General features: G+C 45.4%; 1 protein-coding gene across 2 annotated transcripts in view; it reads right to left on the bottom strand.

Annotated features, from left to right (window-relative positions):
* WDFY1 (WD repeat and FYVE domain containing 1) overlaps positions 1 to 2,715 on the bottom strand; it is a 70,458-nt gene extending 67,743 nt beyond the window's left edge. Inside the window, exon 1 of one of the 2 annotated variants that reach the window (XM_010336239.3) lies at positions 2,480 to 2,715. In XM_010336239.3, coding sequence (XP_010334541.1) covers positions 2,480 to 2,616 — 137 coding nt within the window. In that variant the 5' untranslated portion in view covers positions 2,617 to 2,715. The remainder of the gene's footprint in view (positions 1 to 2,479) is intronic. The other variant, XM_003925475.3, reaches the window with a different exon arrangement.
* Positions 2,716 to 15,365: the final 12,650 nt, after the last annotated feature.

Below are 15,365 nucleotides of genomic sequence, written 5' to 3'. Positions count from 1 at the left end.
CTCAAACTCCCAACCTCAGATGATCCACGTGCCTTGGCCTCCCAAAGTGCTGGGATTACAGGCGTAAGCCACCACGCCCGGTCAAGTCTGCTACCTTCTAAAAAGCGTTGTCTGCATCTTAGTTCACATGATGCAAGAGTCATTATTCTGTCCTTGCCTTTTTCAGGTCCCCATCTTCTCCCCATGTCTCAAGCACTCGCTCTCACTTCTTCCTGCTTTACACGCCCACACCCAGGTCCTACCAATCACTCCCCTCCTTGTTTGAGGTCAGCTACGTGTGAACCAGCTGGGAGAGGCCACTGCCTGCTCACAATCAGCTCATTATTTAACTGAGGAAAAAGGCACAAGCTCATTCAAAAGCAATATCCGAAGGACCAACAGGTGCTGGGGGCTTCAGGCTTTCTCTTCCCATTCAGGACAGGTGTCAGTGTCACTTAAGAGTATAATTACAAAAGGCTAGAGACCATGCCTTCAATTTAAGAGGACAGTAGTACCTTCTGTCCTCCAGAAAGCCTTTGGACTTGTGGACTCTCACTATTTAAGACGGCTCATTGCATCAAGGAAGCACAGCTTTATTCAATAAACATCAGTCATTTCCTTCAAATTCCCACCGGAAAGATACTGACACTGTAAACCTTTAGGACTTTAAAGACGCTGAAGTTTTAAGTCAAATCGTAAATATTGCTCCAAGCCAATCACTCAGCCCCAGAACACCAGAGAGCTGGTGGGAGTCCTGGGTTGCAGTTCTGGCTTCACCAGTATCTCCTTGACTTAGTAACAAGCTAGCCTCCACAGGCCTTGGCTTCCTCTTAGGAGAAATAAGAAAACAGGACCAAATCAGTGTTTCCCAAAGTGTGGTGAGTATCCAATGCAAGATGTCACAGTACAAGAGAGGACTCTGTGTGCACACCAGTGAACACGTTTTAATTATTAGTTTATTCTGTCGGTGAGTAATGTTAGTTTTCCTAATGATATAAATAAAATTTCCTTTTAAAATGAATGCATCTAAATCTTTTTAAAAAATGAGTCACTTTCACAAAAACCTATTAAGAGTTCAGGTGATTCTAGCAGCTGTGGCAAAAATAACTGGTCTATAAGCCTGGCGTGGCATGAAACCCCTGAGTACCAAAGAAGGAAGAGAGCGGCGAGAGTGGCTGGAGGTTCCTCCTAAAGAGGCAAACCCGGGCACCAGGGCCCGCGGTAACAAGCCGCGGGTCCTCCAGGCTTCCAGAGGAAACGATTTGGAACCGACCTGGGAGGGCCCAGAAACACCTTCCGGAGCACCAGGCCAAACCCCGCAAGAGACAGAGACCGGGACGAAGGTCCCAGGCTAGTGTGACACCACGGGTCGGGGTTCCCGGGTTGGAGGGGCGCGGTGGGCTAGGAAGGGCGAGCTGGTGCCCACTGGAACAAGAGTCCCAGGCTGGAGCGGCGCGGTGGGACGTAGTTCCTAAGCTGAAGAAGCGCAGTGGGACAGGGGATCCGGGCTGGAGTGACGCGATGGGACAAAGTTCCCGGGCTGGAGTGGCGCTGTGTAACAGGAGTCCCGGGATGGAGGGGCGCGGTGGGACAGAAGTCCTGGGCTGGAGAGGAGCGGTGGGACAGGGGTCCCGGGCTGGAGGGGCGCGGTGAGGCAGAGGTCCCGGGCTGGAGAGGCGCGGTGGGACAGGGGTCCCGGGCTGGAGGGGCGCGGTGCGCTGGGAGGGGCGCGGTAGGGCTCACTGGAACAGGGGTCTTGGGCTGGAGAGGCGCGGTGGGACAGGGGTCCCGGGCTGGAGGGGCGCGGTGGGACAGGGTTCCCGGGCTGGAGGGGCGCGGTGGGACAGGGTTCCCGGGCTGGAGGGGCGCGGTGGGACAGGGGTCCCGGGCTGGAGGGGCGCGGTGGGACAGGGGTCCCGGGCTGGAGGGGCGCGGTGGGACAGGGGTCCCGGGCTGGAGGGGCGCGGTGGGACAGGGGTCCCGGGCTGGAGGGGCGCGGTGGGACAGGGGTCCCGGGCTGGAGGGGCGCGGTGGGACAGGGGTCCCGGGCTGGAGGGGCGCGGTGGGACAGGGGTCCCGGGTTGGAGGGGCGCGGTGGGACAGGGGTCAGGGGCTGGAGGGGCGCTGTGGGCTTGGAGGGGAGAGGTAGAGCGCACTGGAACAGGGGTCCTGGGCTGGAAAGACGCGTTGGAACAGGAGTCCCAGGCTTGAGTGGCGCAGTGAGACAGAGTTCCCGGGCTGCAGGCGCGCAGTGGGACAGGGCTCCGGGCTGCAGGGGCGCGGCGGGACCGGGGTCCCAGGCTGGAAAGGTGCAAGTCGAGACTGGAGGACCGGCGGGAGGGAACCCGGAACCCAGCAGATCAAAGGTGCGCGGCGTGGGTGCGGGGCCGTGCTGCCAGGGGGAGCCCCTCGCGCAGGAAGGACCGGGCCCGCGGACCCCCCCCGCTCCCACGCCCCGCCGTCGCGGAGTTCGGGCCGCCCCGGCCGAGCCTGGGCCTACCTGTCCTCGCTGGCAGTGATCACGCCGTCCTCCTTGGGAATGAGCAGCGCGGCCGTGACGGCGTCCTGGTGCCCCTCGATCTTGCTCAGGAGCACCGGGCGGCTGCTCTGCGGCCTGGCGTGGATCTCGGCCGCCATGTTCGCGCGGCGACGGCGGCGGCCTCCTCGGCTGGCGGCCCATCAGCTGACGGCCGGGCGGGCGGGGACGCGCCGGTTTCCCCTCAACTGCTGGGCCGCTCGGGCGCCGCGCCGCCGTAAGCCCTCGAGTGCTGCCGCCGCACTGCCCGTATTGCCTGGGGATGCCGCGCACGCTAAAAGTCTGTGGCTGGGAGAGGACCCCAGAAGGCGCCTGCGGAGAAATAGTGAAAGTAAGGAAGGTTAAAAAGTAAAGTAATTCACCCAAGAATGGATTAAGCAACTGGAGGGGACAAGGAATTGTCCCCCAAACCAGAGATTTCAGAAATAACAATACTACCTTTCATCTGTTCAAAGAAGCCATTGTTTGAAAGACACACCCTACTTTCGGAAATGTGAAAATGTGAAAAAAAATACAGTACATCTTAGAATCTTTGAACTACAATAGATGGCACTCACTGAGTGGTGACGATATACCAGGCATTAACTCATTGTCTTTGCATCTCATTTAATACTGATAATCTTAAGAGATGAAGAAATAGATGCTTTTGTATTCCCATTTTAGAAATGAGAAAACAATCAGAGAAGTTTGATCACTACCTTAAGACTGTATAGCTATGAGAAGGAGAAAGGCAGCCCTTGATCTCCAGAAGCTGCCTGGTAATAACAGCTGAGCTTTGGTGTTGCTGGGAGGTGTTTGCTTCCTGTGGAACATAAACATCAGAACATCAGACAAGGCCACTGCATAATCACGTCTAAACACCACCAAAATACGAGTATTGTACACACCACGAAAATTACCAAACATCCCCCTATCCTGACTAATATGAGTGACTCTTATTTCTTTGTTAATTATAGTGTTAACCTCTATCTAGTCTTCCTCCATTAGATAAGATTTATTAAGATATAAAACCTTAGCATTATACCCATTTCCTGACAACATCCAGTCCAGAAGAGAGCCTCTCTTCCTTAAGCCCTCCCAGGTCACCTAACACAAACACAAATCCTATAATAAAACCATCCTAACATTCCTTTACCCAGACATCTCCCCATTCCCAACGGTGTGTCTTCTCTCTCCAAAAGCAATCAAGCCGACTTGTTCCTGGTGGGTTTTCGCTAGATGTCATTGACAACTAGTAAGTTTAGGAGCCGACACTGGAACTCAGGAATTCAATGACTGCAAAGACTCCCCCTCCAAACTTCTGCCCCAACTATATTATTCTGACACCCAAATTGCAGAATTGCATTAGAACCATGCTATCCACCTGACTATAGAACACTTGAAATGCGGCTTATCCAAATTTAGGTGCAGTACAGGTGCAAAATACTACTGGATTTTAGAGACTGAGTACAAAACAAAAAAGATGTAATATGATGAACTCATCAATAATTTTTACAATGATTACCTGTCGAAATGATACTATTTTGGATATATTGAGTTAGATACTATTAAAATTAATATGACCTGTTTCTTCTTATTTTTTAAGGTGTCTAATAAAATTTTAAATTGCAGATGTGAATCACATGTTGACTTCCATGTACAGTGATGTACTAGATCTTTCTTTTTTCTTTTTCTTTTTCTTTTTTTTGAGATGGACTTACTCTGTCACCCAAGCTGGAGTGCAGTGGTGCAATCTCAGCCCACTGCAACCTCTGCCTCCCAGGTTAAAGGGATTCTCCTATCTCAGCCTCCTGTGTAGCTGGGATTATAAGCACCTGCCACCATGCCAGGCTAATTTTGTATTTTTACTAGAGACTGGGTTTCACCATGTTGGCCAGGCTGATCTCAAACCCCTGACCTTAAATCTGCCTAATCAACCTCCCAAAGTGCTGGGATTATAAGCATGAGCCACCACTATGCTAGTGCTTTCTCATGATGAAGTTGTTAGCAAACATTCATGGATTTATTTATTCATATATTCAACAGATATATTGCACATTATGTGCTGTATGCTGATGAGATTAATAAGACATGGTTCTTGTGAGGCTGTACCATGTAATAACTAGACAGGCTACTGAACAACTTTGTTTAATCAACCAATATTTTCCAAGTGCTTGCTATGAGCCAGGTGCCATTCTAAATGTAGCAGGCTCAAGGGAGACAAAAATCCCTCTGCTGTTAGAAGTTACATCCCAGTGAAGGAAACAGATAGTAAACAAAATAAATTATATATTAGAAGATGTTAAATGTTATGGAGAAAATAAAGCAGGGTAGGGTGATAGGGACTCTAGGGGATGTTGTAATTTTAAATAGGATGGTGTGCTAGATTCAGGTACACACTGCACAGATGTGCTTTCAGGGAAGAAGAGTGGTCAGCAGAGAGCCTCTAGCCTTCAGCTCCTTCAGGGTCTGCCCCAGCTGCTGAGAACCATTGGGTCTCAGTTGTTCTCTTCACAGGGGAGCCCACATTCAGTAACTGAACAAGATAGGAAGATAAAGTCCTAACCGTCAGGACACATGGATGGGCAACACGTGCTCTAGAACCCTCTCCTAGATTGGACAAGGCTTTGTAAGGCATGTACTGCAGCTGTCTTCTCCTGCCTAATCCTGTTACTTCCCCCTCCCTTCACAGCTACTGATTCCTAATAAATACACTATGAGCCAACCTCTTTCACAATATCTGCTGTTGGAGAATGCAACCTAAGACAGGTGGCCAGTGAAAGCCTCACTGTAAAGTTATATTTTGAGCCAAGAAGGAGAGGAGGGAGTAAGCCATGTGGAAATGTCGGCCAAGTACTGTTCTGGAAAATAAAACAGCATGTGTTAAGTCCTTACGATGAGCATATGGCAGGGGTTTTGTAGAGACAGCCAGGTAGCCCACGAGGCTGGAGCAGAGTGAGTGAGGGAATGCGCAGAGAAAGACAATACAGACAGGCCACCAGTCAGACCATGGTGAGCCCAGAGACCATTGATAAGGGCTTTTGCTTTTACTTTAAATGAGACAAGAAGCCATTGGAGAGTTTTGAACAGAAAGCTGGTTTAATCTGCCTTCAATTTTTTTAAACAAAATTTTATCTTCATTTATTTTTTGAGACAAAGTCTCACTCTGTCACCCAGGCTGGAGTGCAGTGGCATGATCCTTGCTCACTGCAACTTCCACCTCCTGGGTTCAAGTGATTCTAGTGCTTCAGCCTCCCAAGTACCTGGGACTACAGGCGGATGCCACCACACCTAGCTAATTTTTGTGATTTTAGTAGAGACAGGGGTTCACCATGTTGGCCAAGCTGGTTTCGAACTCAACTTCAGGTGATCGATCCACTTCAGCTCCCAAATTGCTGGGATTACAGGCATGAGCCACCGTACCCGGCCTACTCTGTCTTCAATTGTAAAAGGCAAGAGTAGAAGCAAGGTCAGTCAGGAAGCTAACTGAGAAATTAACGGTATTTGAGGAATGATGTGGCGTTCTAAGGGTGCTGGTGTTGAGGACATCATATTCTAGACTTAACCAGAAGGTGGTGCCAATGAGATCTGTGGAATATGGAATATGAAAGAGTTAAGAATGACACCAAGATTTGTGTCATTCTTAACTCTTTCATATTCCATATTCTGTATCTATGGCTAAGCAACTTTCCAGTGAAGCTGCCATTTATTAATCTGTGGAAGATGTAAGGGGAACAGGTTTGGAAGAGAAGGAGAATTCAGTTTTGGATATAGGAAGCTTGAGTCGAGTATTAGGTCTTCACATGAAGGGGCTGAGTAGGCAGTTGAATACGGGTTTTTGTTTGTTTTTGTTTTGTTTTGTTTTGTTTTTCTGAGATGGAGTCTTGCCCTGTTGCCTAGGCCGGAGAGCTGTGGTTCGATCTTGGCTCACTGCAGCGATTCTCCTGTCTCAGCCTCCCTAGTAGCCAGGATTACAGGCGTGTGCCACCATGCCGGTTAATTTTTGTATTTTTAGTAGAGACAGGGTTTTGCCATGTTGGCCAGACTGGGCTCGAACTCCTGACGTCAGGTAATCCACTTGCCTCAACTTCTCAAAGTGCTGGGATTACAGGTATGAGCCACTGCACCCAGCCTGAATACAGGAGTTTGCTGTACGCTACTGAATAGTAGAGAGGTCTGGATTGCAGCCATTACTTTGGGAGTTAAATGCACAGGGATGGAATGTGATGGGCCACCCTCTGCAGGGGCAGCAGATGCTCACTGGTTGGTAGCAGAGTACGGGAGCCAAGTTTATGCTTGATCTTAAGGCAGCAGGATAGACGAAATTGAGAGAAAAGCCCTCTACAAATAATTGTTCAAAATTTTAATCGGGGCTTTGCCTGTTAAAGTAAATTAAAATGGAAACCACAGCTGAAGAATCCCTGAACAGAAAACACCAATCAGGCCTCCTAAGTGATCTTAACCTTGCTTGAACTGTAAACACAAGTGAAACTTAACTTGAGCTATTTCTTGTAAATGCCTACGTTAAAGAAAAACACAACTTAAGCTCAACCAATCAGAAGCAGTCAACAGACCTATATAGCTAGGGATAGTCCCACAGGATACACCAAATAAGGCCACTTTATAACTGCAATCAATTATTTTCTTTGCATTATTTTGGCTTTCATTCTTCCAAGCTTGTCCCTTATGCTTCTCCAACAGAGCCCTGGAAACACTTCTGGTTTAGAACTGCCAATTCATGAATTGCTGTTTGCACAAATAAGCCATTTAAAATGCCATTGTGCCTTGGTTTATCTTTTTTGGGGGGGACAGAGTCTTGCTCCGTCACTCAGGCTGGAGTATACTGCTGGGATCTCAGCTTACTAGCAACCTCTGCCTCCTGGGTTCAAGTGATTCTTGTGCCTCAGCCTCCTGAGTAGCTGGAACTACAGGCATGTGCCACCATGACCGCCTAATTTTTGTATTTTTAGTAGAGATGGAGTTTTACCATGTTGGCCAGGTTGGTCTCAAACTCCTGAACTCAAGTGATCCATCTGTGTCAGCCTCCCAAAGTGCTGGTACAGCTGAAAGCCACTGCACCTGGCCTGGTTTACCTTTATAGCAGGCCTTTTGTGAAACGTGTATAGCATTTACAGCCGTAAGAGTACATTGCATCCAAGAGGGAGTATGTGTATAAATAATCAAGAGGTATAAGGACAGAAGTCTTGGAAACATTAACAGGTCTGGAAGAGAAGGAGGAGCTAGAAAAAAGACTGGAGAGGAGAGCCCCGCCCCCCTGCTCCCTTTTCCCGGACTCCATGAGGTAGGAGGAAAATGGATATTGTGTGTGTTGTCCTGAAGACAAAGGAAGCAGGTGTTCTGAGGAGGAGGAAGTGAAAATGCTACAGATCAGCCAAATGAAATGACTGGAAGTTTCCGTGACTGGTAGGGAAAAAACCTGACTGGAGTGGGTGCAAGTGGTCATAGAAGCGCATTAGCACAGCCTCTTGGAACAAATAGACTCTAAGTATACAGAGAAAATTGATTTTTTTTTTCATGTCAATGGCATTTGGGGAGCAGGTGGTGTTTAGCTACAGAGATAAGTTCTTCAGTGGTGATTTCTGAGATGCTGGTGCACCCATCACCTGAGCAGTATACACTGTGCCCAGGGTGTGTTGTTTTTTTTTGTTGTTTTTTTTTTTTTTTTTTTTTTTTTTTTGAGACAGAGTCTCACTCTGTCACCCAGGCTGGAGTGTGCAATGGCGTGATCTCACCTCATTGAAACCTCCGTCCCCCAGATTCAAGTGATTCTCCTGTCTCAGCCTCCCGAGTAGCTAGGATTACAGGCACCTGCCACCATGCCTGGCTAATTTTTGTATTTTTATTAGAGACAGGGTTTCAATATCTTGGCCAGGCTGTTCTTGAACTCCTGACCGCATGATTCACCTGCCTCAGCCTCCCAAAGTGCTGGGATTACAGGCGTGAGACACCGCACCTGGCCCAGTGTGTGGTCTTTTATCCCTCACCCCCCTCCCACCTTTCTCTTTGTGTCTCTAGAGTCCACTGTATCATTCTTAGGCCTTTGCAACCTTATAGCTTAGCTCCCAGACAGAGAAATAATTGATTTCAGAGCTGCCCTGCTGAGTTAGAAGGTGGAATCAATGAATAAAGTTTTACCATCCACTGCCAGCTATGTGATCTTGGACAAGTCCCTTTACCCTAACAGTAGGAAGAACATGGTCTTCATAGTCAGAGAGCTTTGCTGTTAACTACCAATTATATCTTTGGCAAACTAGTGTCTTTACTAAATGTGCATTTCTAAAGTGAGAATAATAATGTTACCTTTTAGTGGTGATGTAGGAAGCAGAGATAACGTGTGGTGTTTATTGTTAACTCATGTTGCTTACCTTGGTTTTTTTTTTTTTTTTTTTTTTTTTTTTTTTTTTTTTTTGAGATGGAGTCTCACTCTGTGGCCCAGGCTGGAGTGCAGTGGCATGTTCTCGACACACTGCAATCTCTGCCTACCTGGCTTAAATGACTTTCCTGCCTCAGCCTCCAGAATAGCTGGGATTACAGGTGCGTACCACCACACCCAGCTAAGTTTTGTATTTGTAGTAGAGATGGGGTTTCACCATGTTGGCCAGGCTGGTATTGACCTCCTGACCTCAAGTGATCCACCTGCCTCAACCTCCCAAAGTGCTGGGATTACAGGCTTGAGCCACCGTGCCTGTTCCCTTACCCTGGACCTTGATCTCTAAATGTCTGTCCTGCCATCACCTCCTCTGACTCTAAATACCTGTGTCATGCTGGACTTCCTTGAGGGAGTATTTTATAGTTGTACTGTAAGAAGGCTAAGGATGATAATAATAAATGTCAATATTATTTCTTGTAATAAGAAGTTCCTACCTTTAACATGAGAATGAACTAAGGTATGTTAGCTTAATGGGTCAGCATTCTAATGCGGCTTTGACTTTCTACTCTTCACATTTCAGATACTTTAAGTGTAATCAGTCACAGGCTAGCCATTTGCCTGTTGCTATCAGACCCACTCTACCTGTGCCTTGCTTGGTCTATATATTGCAGGGGGCTGACTTCTGCAAACTACATATCCCAGACTCCCTAACCGACTTGCTTCCTGATAAGTCTGTATGATGGAAGTAGTGGTGGGACATTGGAAGGCAGGAGGAGGAAAGAAGAAACCAGGGTATTTCTCCTCCACTCTTTCTGCTTAGGGAGCATACCTTCTCTGTGGCTTCAGTGCCCACTGACTATAGCTTCCCTCTTTTATTCCAGCCCTCAACGGGCAGTCTCTGCTGGGGTTCTTGGTCCCCTCACCTAACTCCTGTGCTCTGGTACCATCTGTTCCCTTTGTCTCGTCAGTCTTGCTGCTGCTAATCTCTTAAGCCTTTCAGTTCTTCTGACACTTTTGTAACTAGTTCCTTGTATTAAATTTCCTACTTGGAACCATCTGGTGTGCCTTTGTTCTTTTGATAAGACACTGACTGATACAATTATAGCGATATTGATACTTAACTTATAGTACTGTTAAATTAAGTTTGGACTAAAGCCTCCAATGAACATATTTTAATTTTGGCCTAAAGGTTTCTCAGTGTATAGTGAACTCTAACCTAACTTGATGTCTAAAAGACTTGTCACCTGCTCTTGTAAAAGTAGCTGAGTCTCAGCCAACCACAGGCTGTCCTATTCAAATAAGCAGACACCAGATGTTTCTGTTCCTCATTTGCATTTTCTATACATACTTTTTCCTTTTACTGTCCATAAATATTATCTGACTATGTGGTAGTCCTGGAATCTTTCTGAACATGTTCTGGTTCTGGGAATTGCCTGATTCATCGTTGTTTGCTCAATTAAACTTAATTTTAATTTGTCTAAAGTTTTTCTTTTAATGCTATCATGAAGGCTGTAGGACAGAACTCCACAGAGAATATGACATTACATATATACATTATAATGCAATATTTCACTAATTGAGTATTTTTAAAAATAGATACAAACAATATAATGATATAAATGATAGTCTCATAAGGAATAATTTATTCATATGCAGTCTCCAGATTATCCAGATTCTTTTTTCCCCGCCCCGAGGCAGTCTCGCTCTGTCACCCAGGCTGTAATGCAGTGGCCTGATCTCGGCTCACTGCAACCTCCACCTCCTGGGTTCAAGTGATTCTCCTGTCTCAGCCTCCCTAGTAGCTGGGACTACAGGTGCATGCCACCATGCCCAGATAGTTTTTTGTATTTTTAGTAGAGAACGGGTTTCACCATGTTGGCCAGGCTGGCCTCTAACTCCTGAACTCGTGACTCACCCACCTCGCCCTCCCAAAGTGTTGGGATTACAGGCATGAGCCACCATGCCAGGCCCAGATTCTTAAATTTATAATTTTTAATGACTATAATCTGGTTAACTCTAATCAAGAGGAAATGCTGAAAAAAATTATCAGTGTCTTTCAGCAATTGCTACAATGTATACCTAATTAGTGTTTATCTGTTCAATACATGTTAAATCTGTGGAATAGACTGAAAATGAAGTCTACAGTGATTTATTGTTTTTGGACTTGCTTCATCTCCTTGGGCCTTCCCAAAGATCTGGAGACATCGTTTCATCCCAGAGAGGAAAGAAGACTTGGTAATCTCATTCAGTAGTTTTGCCAGGAGTTCTTTTAAGTCATTCTCAGGATTTTACCCAAGGTTTACACTGCAGGGCCAGCATAGTAATCACATTGCAAAAATCTCAAACCACTTTTACAATGCTTTATTTATTCAAAAAGCCAAACAAAAGTGTGAAGTTTCAATATTATAGTCATAGTGGTCTGATATCTCTACTTTCCCTCTCATCACCGGTTTTTACTTATTTTTATAATCCATTAAAATATTCCTTTCCCTGCAACAGGGACCCCTCTCTCTCAGATCCAAACATTGCTCAGTTTAGCAGAAACATCAAGGAACATGGGTAAAATGGAAACACTATGCTTGACATCTTCCCTGGTATTTCCTGAACTTGTTTCTGAAAAATATCTCTAATGACAGGAAAGGGGACCTGTTCCTATAGGGGTTAAAAGGTCGGGCAGCTTTCACTTTTTTTTTTTTTTTGAGACGGGGTTTCACTCTTGTTACCCAGGCTGGAGTGCAATGGCGCGATCTCGGCTCACCGCAACCTCCGCCTCCTGTGTTCAGGCAATTCTCCTGCCTCAGCCTCCTGAGTAGCTGGGATTACAGGCACGCGCCACCATGCCCAGCTAATTTTTTTTTTTTTTTTTTTTTTTTGTATTTTTAGTAGAGACGGGGTTTCACCATGTTGACCAGGATGGTCTCGATCTCTTGACCTGTGATCCACCTGCCTCGGCCTCCCAAAGTGCTGGGATTACAGGCTTGAGCCACCGCGCCCGGCCTCTCAGCTTTCACTTTTTGAAGGGAATTTACCAAGTCATCATCATTCCTGATGACTTTGTGCATGCTATGGAATGCTGTTCCTCCTTTCCATCTCTTCTTCATTTAGCAAAATCTATGCTTCCATCTAGACCCAGCACTCGGAGGCCATCCCCTAAGTCTCGTGAATATAGAGTATTTTTTATTTTGCCATTTTCTTCCAATCAATGTGACCCTGGGTGTATAAATTATCTGTTGCTATGTAACAAATCACTTCAAAATTTAGTGGCATAAAGCAACAAATATTTATTCTCTCATATATTTCCTGGGGGTCGGGAGTTTGGGAGCAGCTTAACTCGTTGATTCTGGCTGAGGTTCTCTCATGAGGATGCAGTCAAGGCACTGGCCAGTAGGCAGTCATCTGAAAGTCTGACTGGAAGTGGAGGATCCATGTCTAAGACCACTCATTCATTCACATGGCTGTTGGCAGGAGGCCTCAGCTGCTCACCACATGAGCCTTTCCACATGGTTTCTTAGGCATCGTGGTAACATAGCAGCTGACTTCCTGATAGGAGACTAGTCCAAGAAATACAAGGTATTTGACCAAAATGGAAGCTATGATGTCTTTTATCACCTAACTCCAGAATTGATTTAAAAAAATCCATAGTCTATTGGTTACACAGACTAATCCTGGCACAGTGTGAGAGGGGAATAAATAAGGGTGTAAATACCAGGAGGTGGGAATTGTTGTGAGCCATTTTGCTGGCTCTAACACATCAAAAATGTTTTTACTTCCATAATTATGAATTAAAGTGTTTATAACAGAGTTATACTAACATTGATGCCTTTCTTTTTTGTTTAAGAACATATTTTCTGGAATAAGCTCCATGAAACCAATTAAATTTCTTGATCACTTTTCTATGCAGCACAAGTATCCGATTTCTAATTGTATTTTCATGTTTATATTGCTTACTTAATGCATTTTCATGAACATTTTTTCCACATTTATTTCCTAAGATGTTATTTGTTGCTCAGGCTTACTAAGGCCTTTTGCTAGTTTTATTATCATTAGTTTTCTGTTGTGGCTTTTAGATCAAGTCAAATTTTCCATCAAGTCAAATTTTCCAAAGCTAAGTTGAACAGATATAACTTTGGTGAAGACTGATTCAATATCGCTATGTATCAGGAACTCCAATTTTGTAATTTGAACGGTTTTAACTATAGTAATTTTCATTCTATGGTAATTATTTCTGTATGTAATTTTCCTTATGAGTTGGATTAAAGGTCACTATTAGGTAGTTATTTCTTAGCTAATCTATGAAGTAATGGTGAGTAATCTCAGATGTTTCAGAATTGCTTGATTGTCCAGGAAGGTCTATAGCAGAGCTCACTGACTTTGTTCCCCTTCTTTCTGCGTCCTGTATTCCGCTGCCCTCACCATAATTGAAGGAATATATCAGCACTATCCCTGGCATCAAAACACAAAAGGTTAAAGTGCTCCCCACGGGTTAAAGTGAAATGTCAATCACCTCACCTTTTCCTCTTCCTAAATGCGACTTTTTCCCACCCTTCCACCTGACCTTAACCCACTGAAAACTGGAAAGTTGTTGACATCTGCGAGCACTGATCAAATTAGAGCTAACAGCAGGTGAAAGGAAAATCAGGTTTTTGAGGGTGGAAAAAAACATTGGCCTTTTTCTTCCTCAAAGTTTTCTGAACCTGAATCCTGGAACCAAGTACTTCTCCTATTATTTGTTTATTGAATAAATTTGAAAATGTATAAGTAAATTTTTAAAAACTCGTTAATTCCTGAGTTCTGTAAAGGGCATTATTAGAAGAAATTTCATCAGGACCTACATTTTTTTAAAATCTGCAAATGATGCTCTCATTGTATTACTGAGAAACTCTCAACACAGATACATCTCATTTTAACTTAACAAGATTGTGCTACAACTGGCTTTAGATTATTTTTCCTAATAAAGTAAATTCAACAGAAAGGACAGTTCCCTGATTATTTTTCCTAATAAATTAAATTCTACAGAAACGACAGTTCCCTGTGTTTTCTCCTATTCCAGTTACCAGATTGATGTTCCATGAATTTTCAGTACTTTGCATACATTGTAACACAAACGTCAATCGTAACCTCCTTTCACCCCTTCTTGAAGAATTTACTGCAACCAGAAATCCATCAGCTTGTTTTTTGGTCTGTGCCCAGCTCGCTTTTTGCTCTCTTCCTTCCCAAAGGGAACCCTTTTATAAGCTGGGATGAACCCATTAGATTCTCCCTTTTGAAATGGTCAAGCTAAGAAACCCAGACTGAATTGTATGATCCTGGTATTGAAGATCTCAAGCTAAGTCATAATGTGCTTTGTGGTCTGTGCTTCAGGGAGATGAATGTAGGTGAGTTGTGTCTGGGGAAATGAAAAAGTTACCAGGCCAATTCCAATAACCACAGAAAGAGGTGAGGAGAGCCATCAGCTGCCTGCAGTGGAAATAAATTGAAAAAGCATTCGGTAACTGGACAGAATAGGAGGTTTGTGGAAAAAGGAACAATCAAAGACATAGGAGTTCAATCTGAATGACTGCTGGGAACATAGATGCCTTTAAAAAATAGATCACAGAAAACATTGCCCCTTGAGGGTCTAGATGTCCAGCAGGCAACTCAAAACTGGGAATTCAGACAAGCCTCCCTTTGTGACTTAATACGTTCTTTTAAAAATTGTACTCTATTAACAGTTTGATAGAAAGCAGAGCTGCACTGTTAAAGAGTGTTAAGATAAAGAAGGAAGAAACTGTAATTCCACTGTTACCGTTTTTACGTTTTTTTCCAGTCATTTTCCGAACGTTCAAAAATATGTACTATTGTTTCTAAAGACACATTTTAATTTTGGATAAGCCAACATTTCTGAGTCTAGGGTTTCCAAAACTAAGGGTTTTGGAGACGTGCTGGGTCAAAAAATAGAAGCTCGGTAAATACTTGCTCAGTAGTGGCCGGACTGATGGTCTGGAACCCTAAATAGAAATTAAGAATTTTTATTTTTTGAGGATTTAAATGTTTCCTTAATCTGAAAGTGAAACAGATTGTTTGCTTTGCTGTAACGAGAGAAAAAGGAACAAGAGAACAACTGACAGGATGAAGCAACTTCTCCCAGAAACTTTGAGACCCCAACGCCCTCAAGCCCTGATCATTGGAAAGTAACGCGAAGGACGCCAGAACGAGCGCACGCGCAGTGTCAACACGGCCCCAGTCGCCCCGCCCCGGGAGCTGTCTCCGCCCCGCCCTCTCAGTCGCCCCGCCCCGGGGGTTGTCTCTGCCCCGCCCTATCACAGTCGCCCTCCACTGGGGGCTGTCTACGCCCCGCCCTCTCTCAGTCGCCCTGCCCCAGGGGTTGTCTCTTCCCCGCCCTATCACAGTCGCCCCGCCCCGGGAGCTGTCTCCGCCCCGCCCTCTCAGTCGCCCCGCCCCGGGGGTTGTCTCTGCCCCGCCCTATCACAGTCGCCCCCC

Source organism: Saimiri boliviensis, chromosome 5, assembly GCF_048565385.1.
Source record: "Saimiri boliviensis isolate mSaiBol1 chromosome 5, mSaiBol1.pri, whole genome shotgun sequence".
NCBI classification, from domain to species: Eukaryota; Metazoa; Chordata; class Mammalia; order Primates; family Cebidae; genus Saimiri; species Saimiri boliviensis.
The sequence above is the reverse complement of the archived record's forward strand: the minus strand, read 5'-3'. Positions and strand labels throughout refer to the sequence as shown.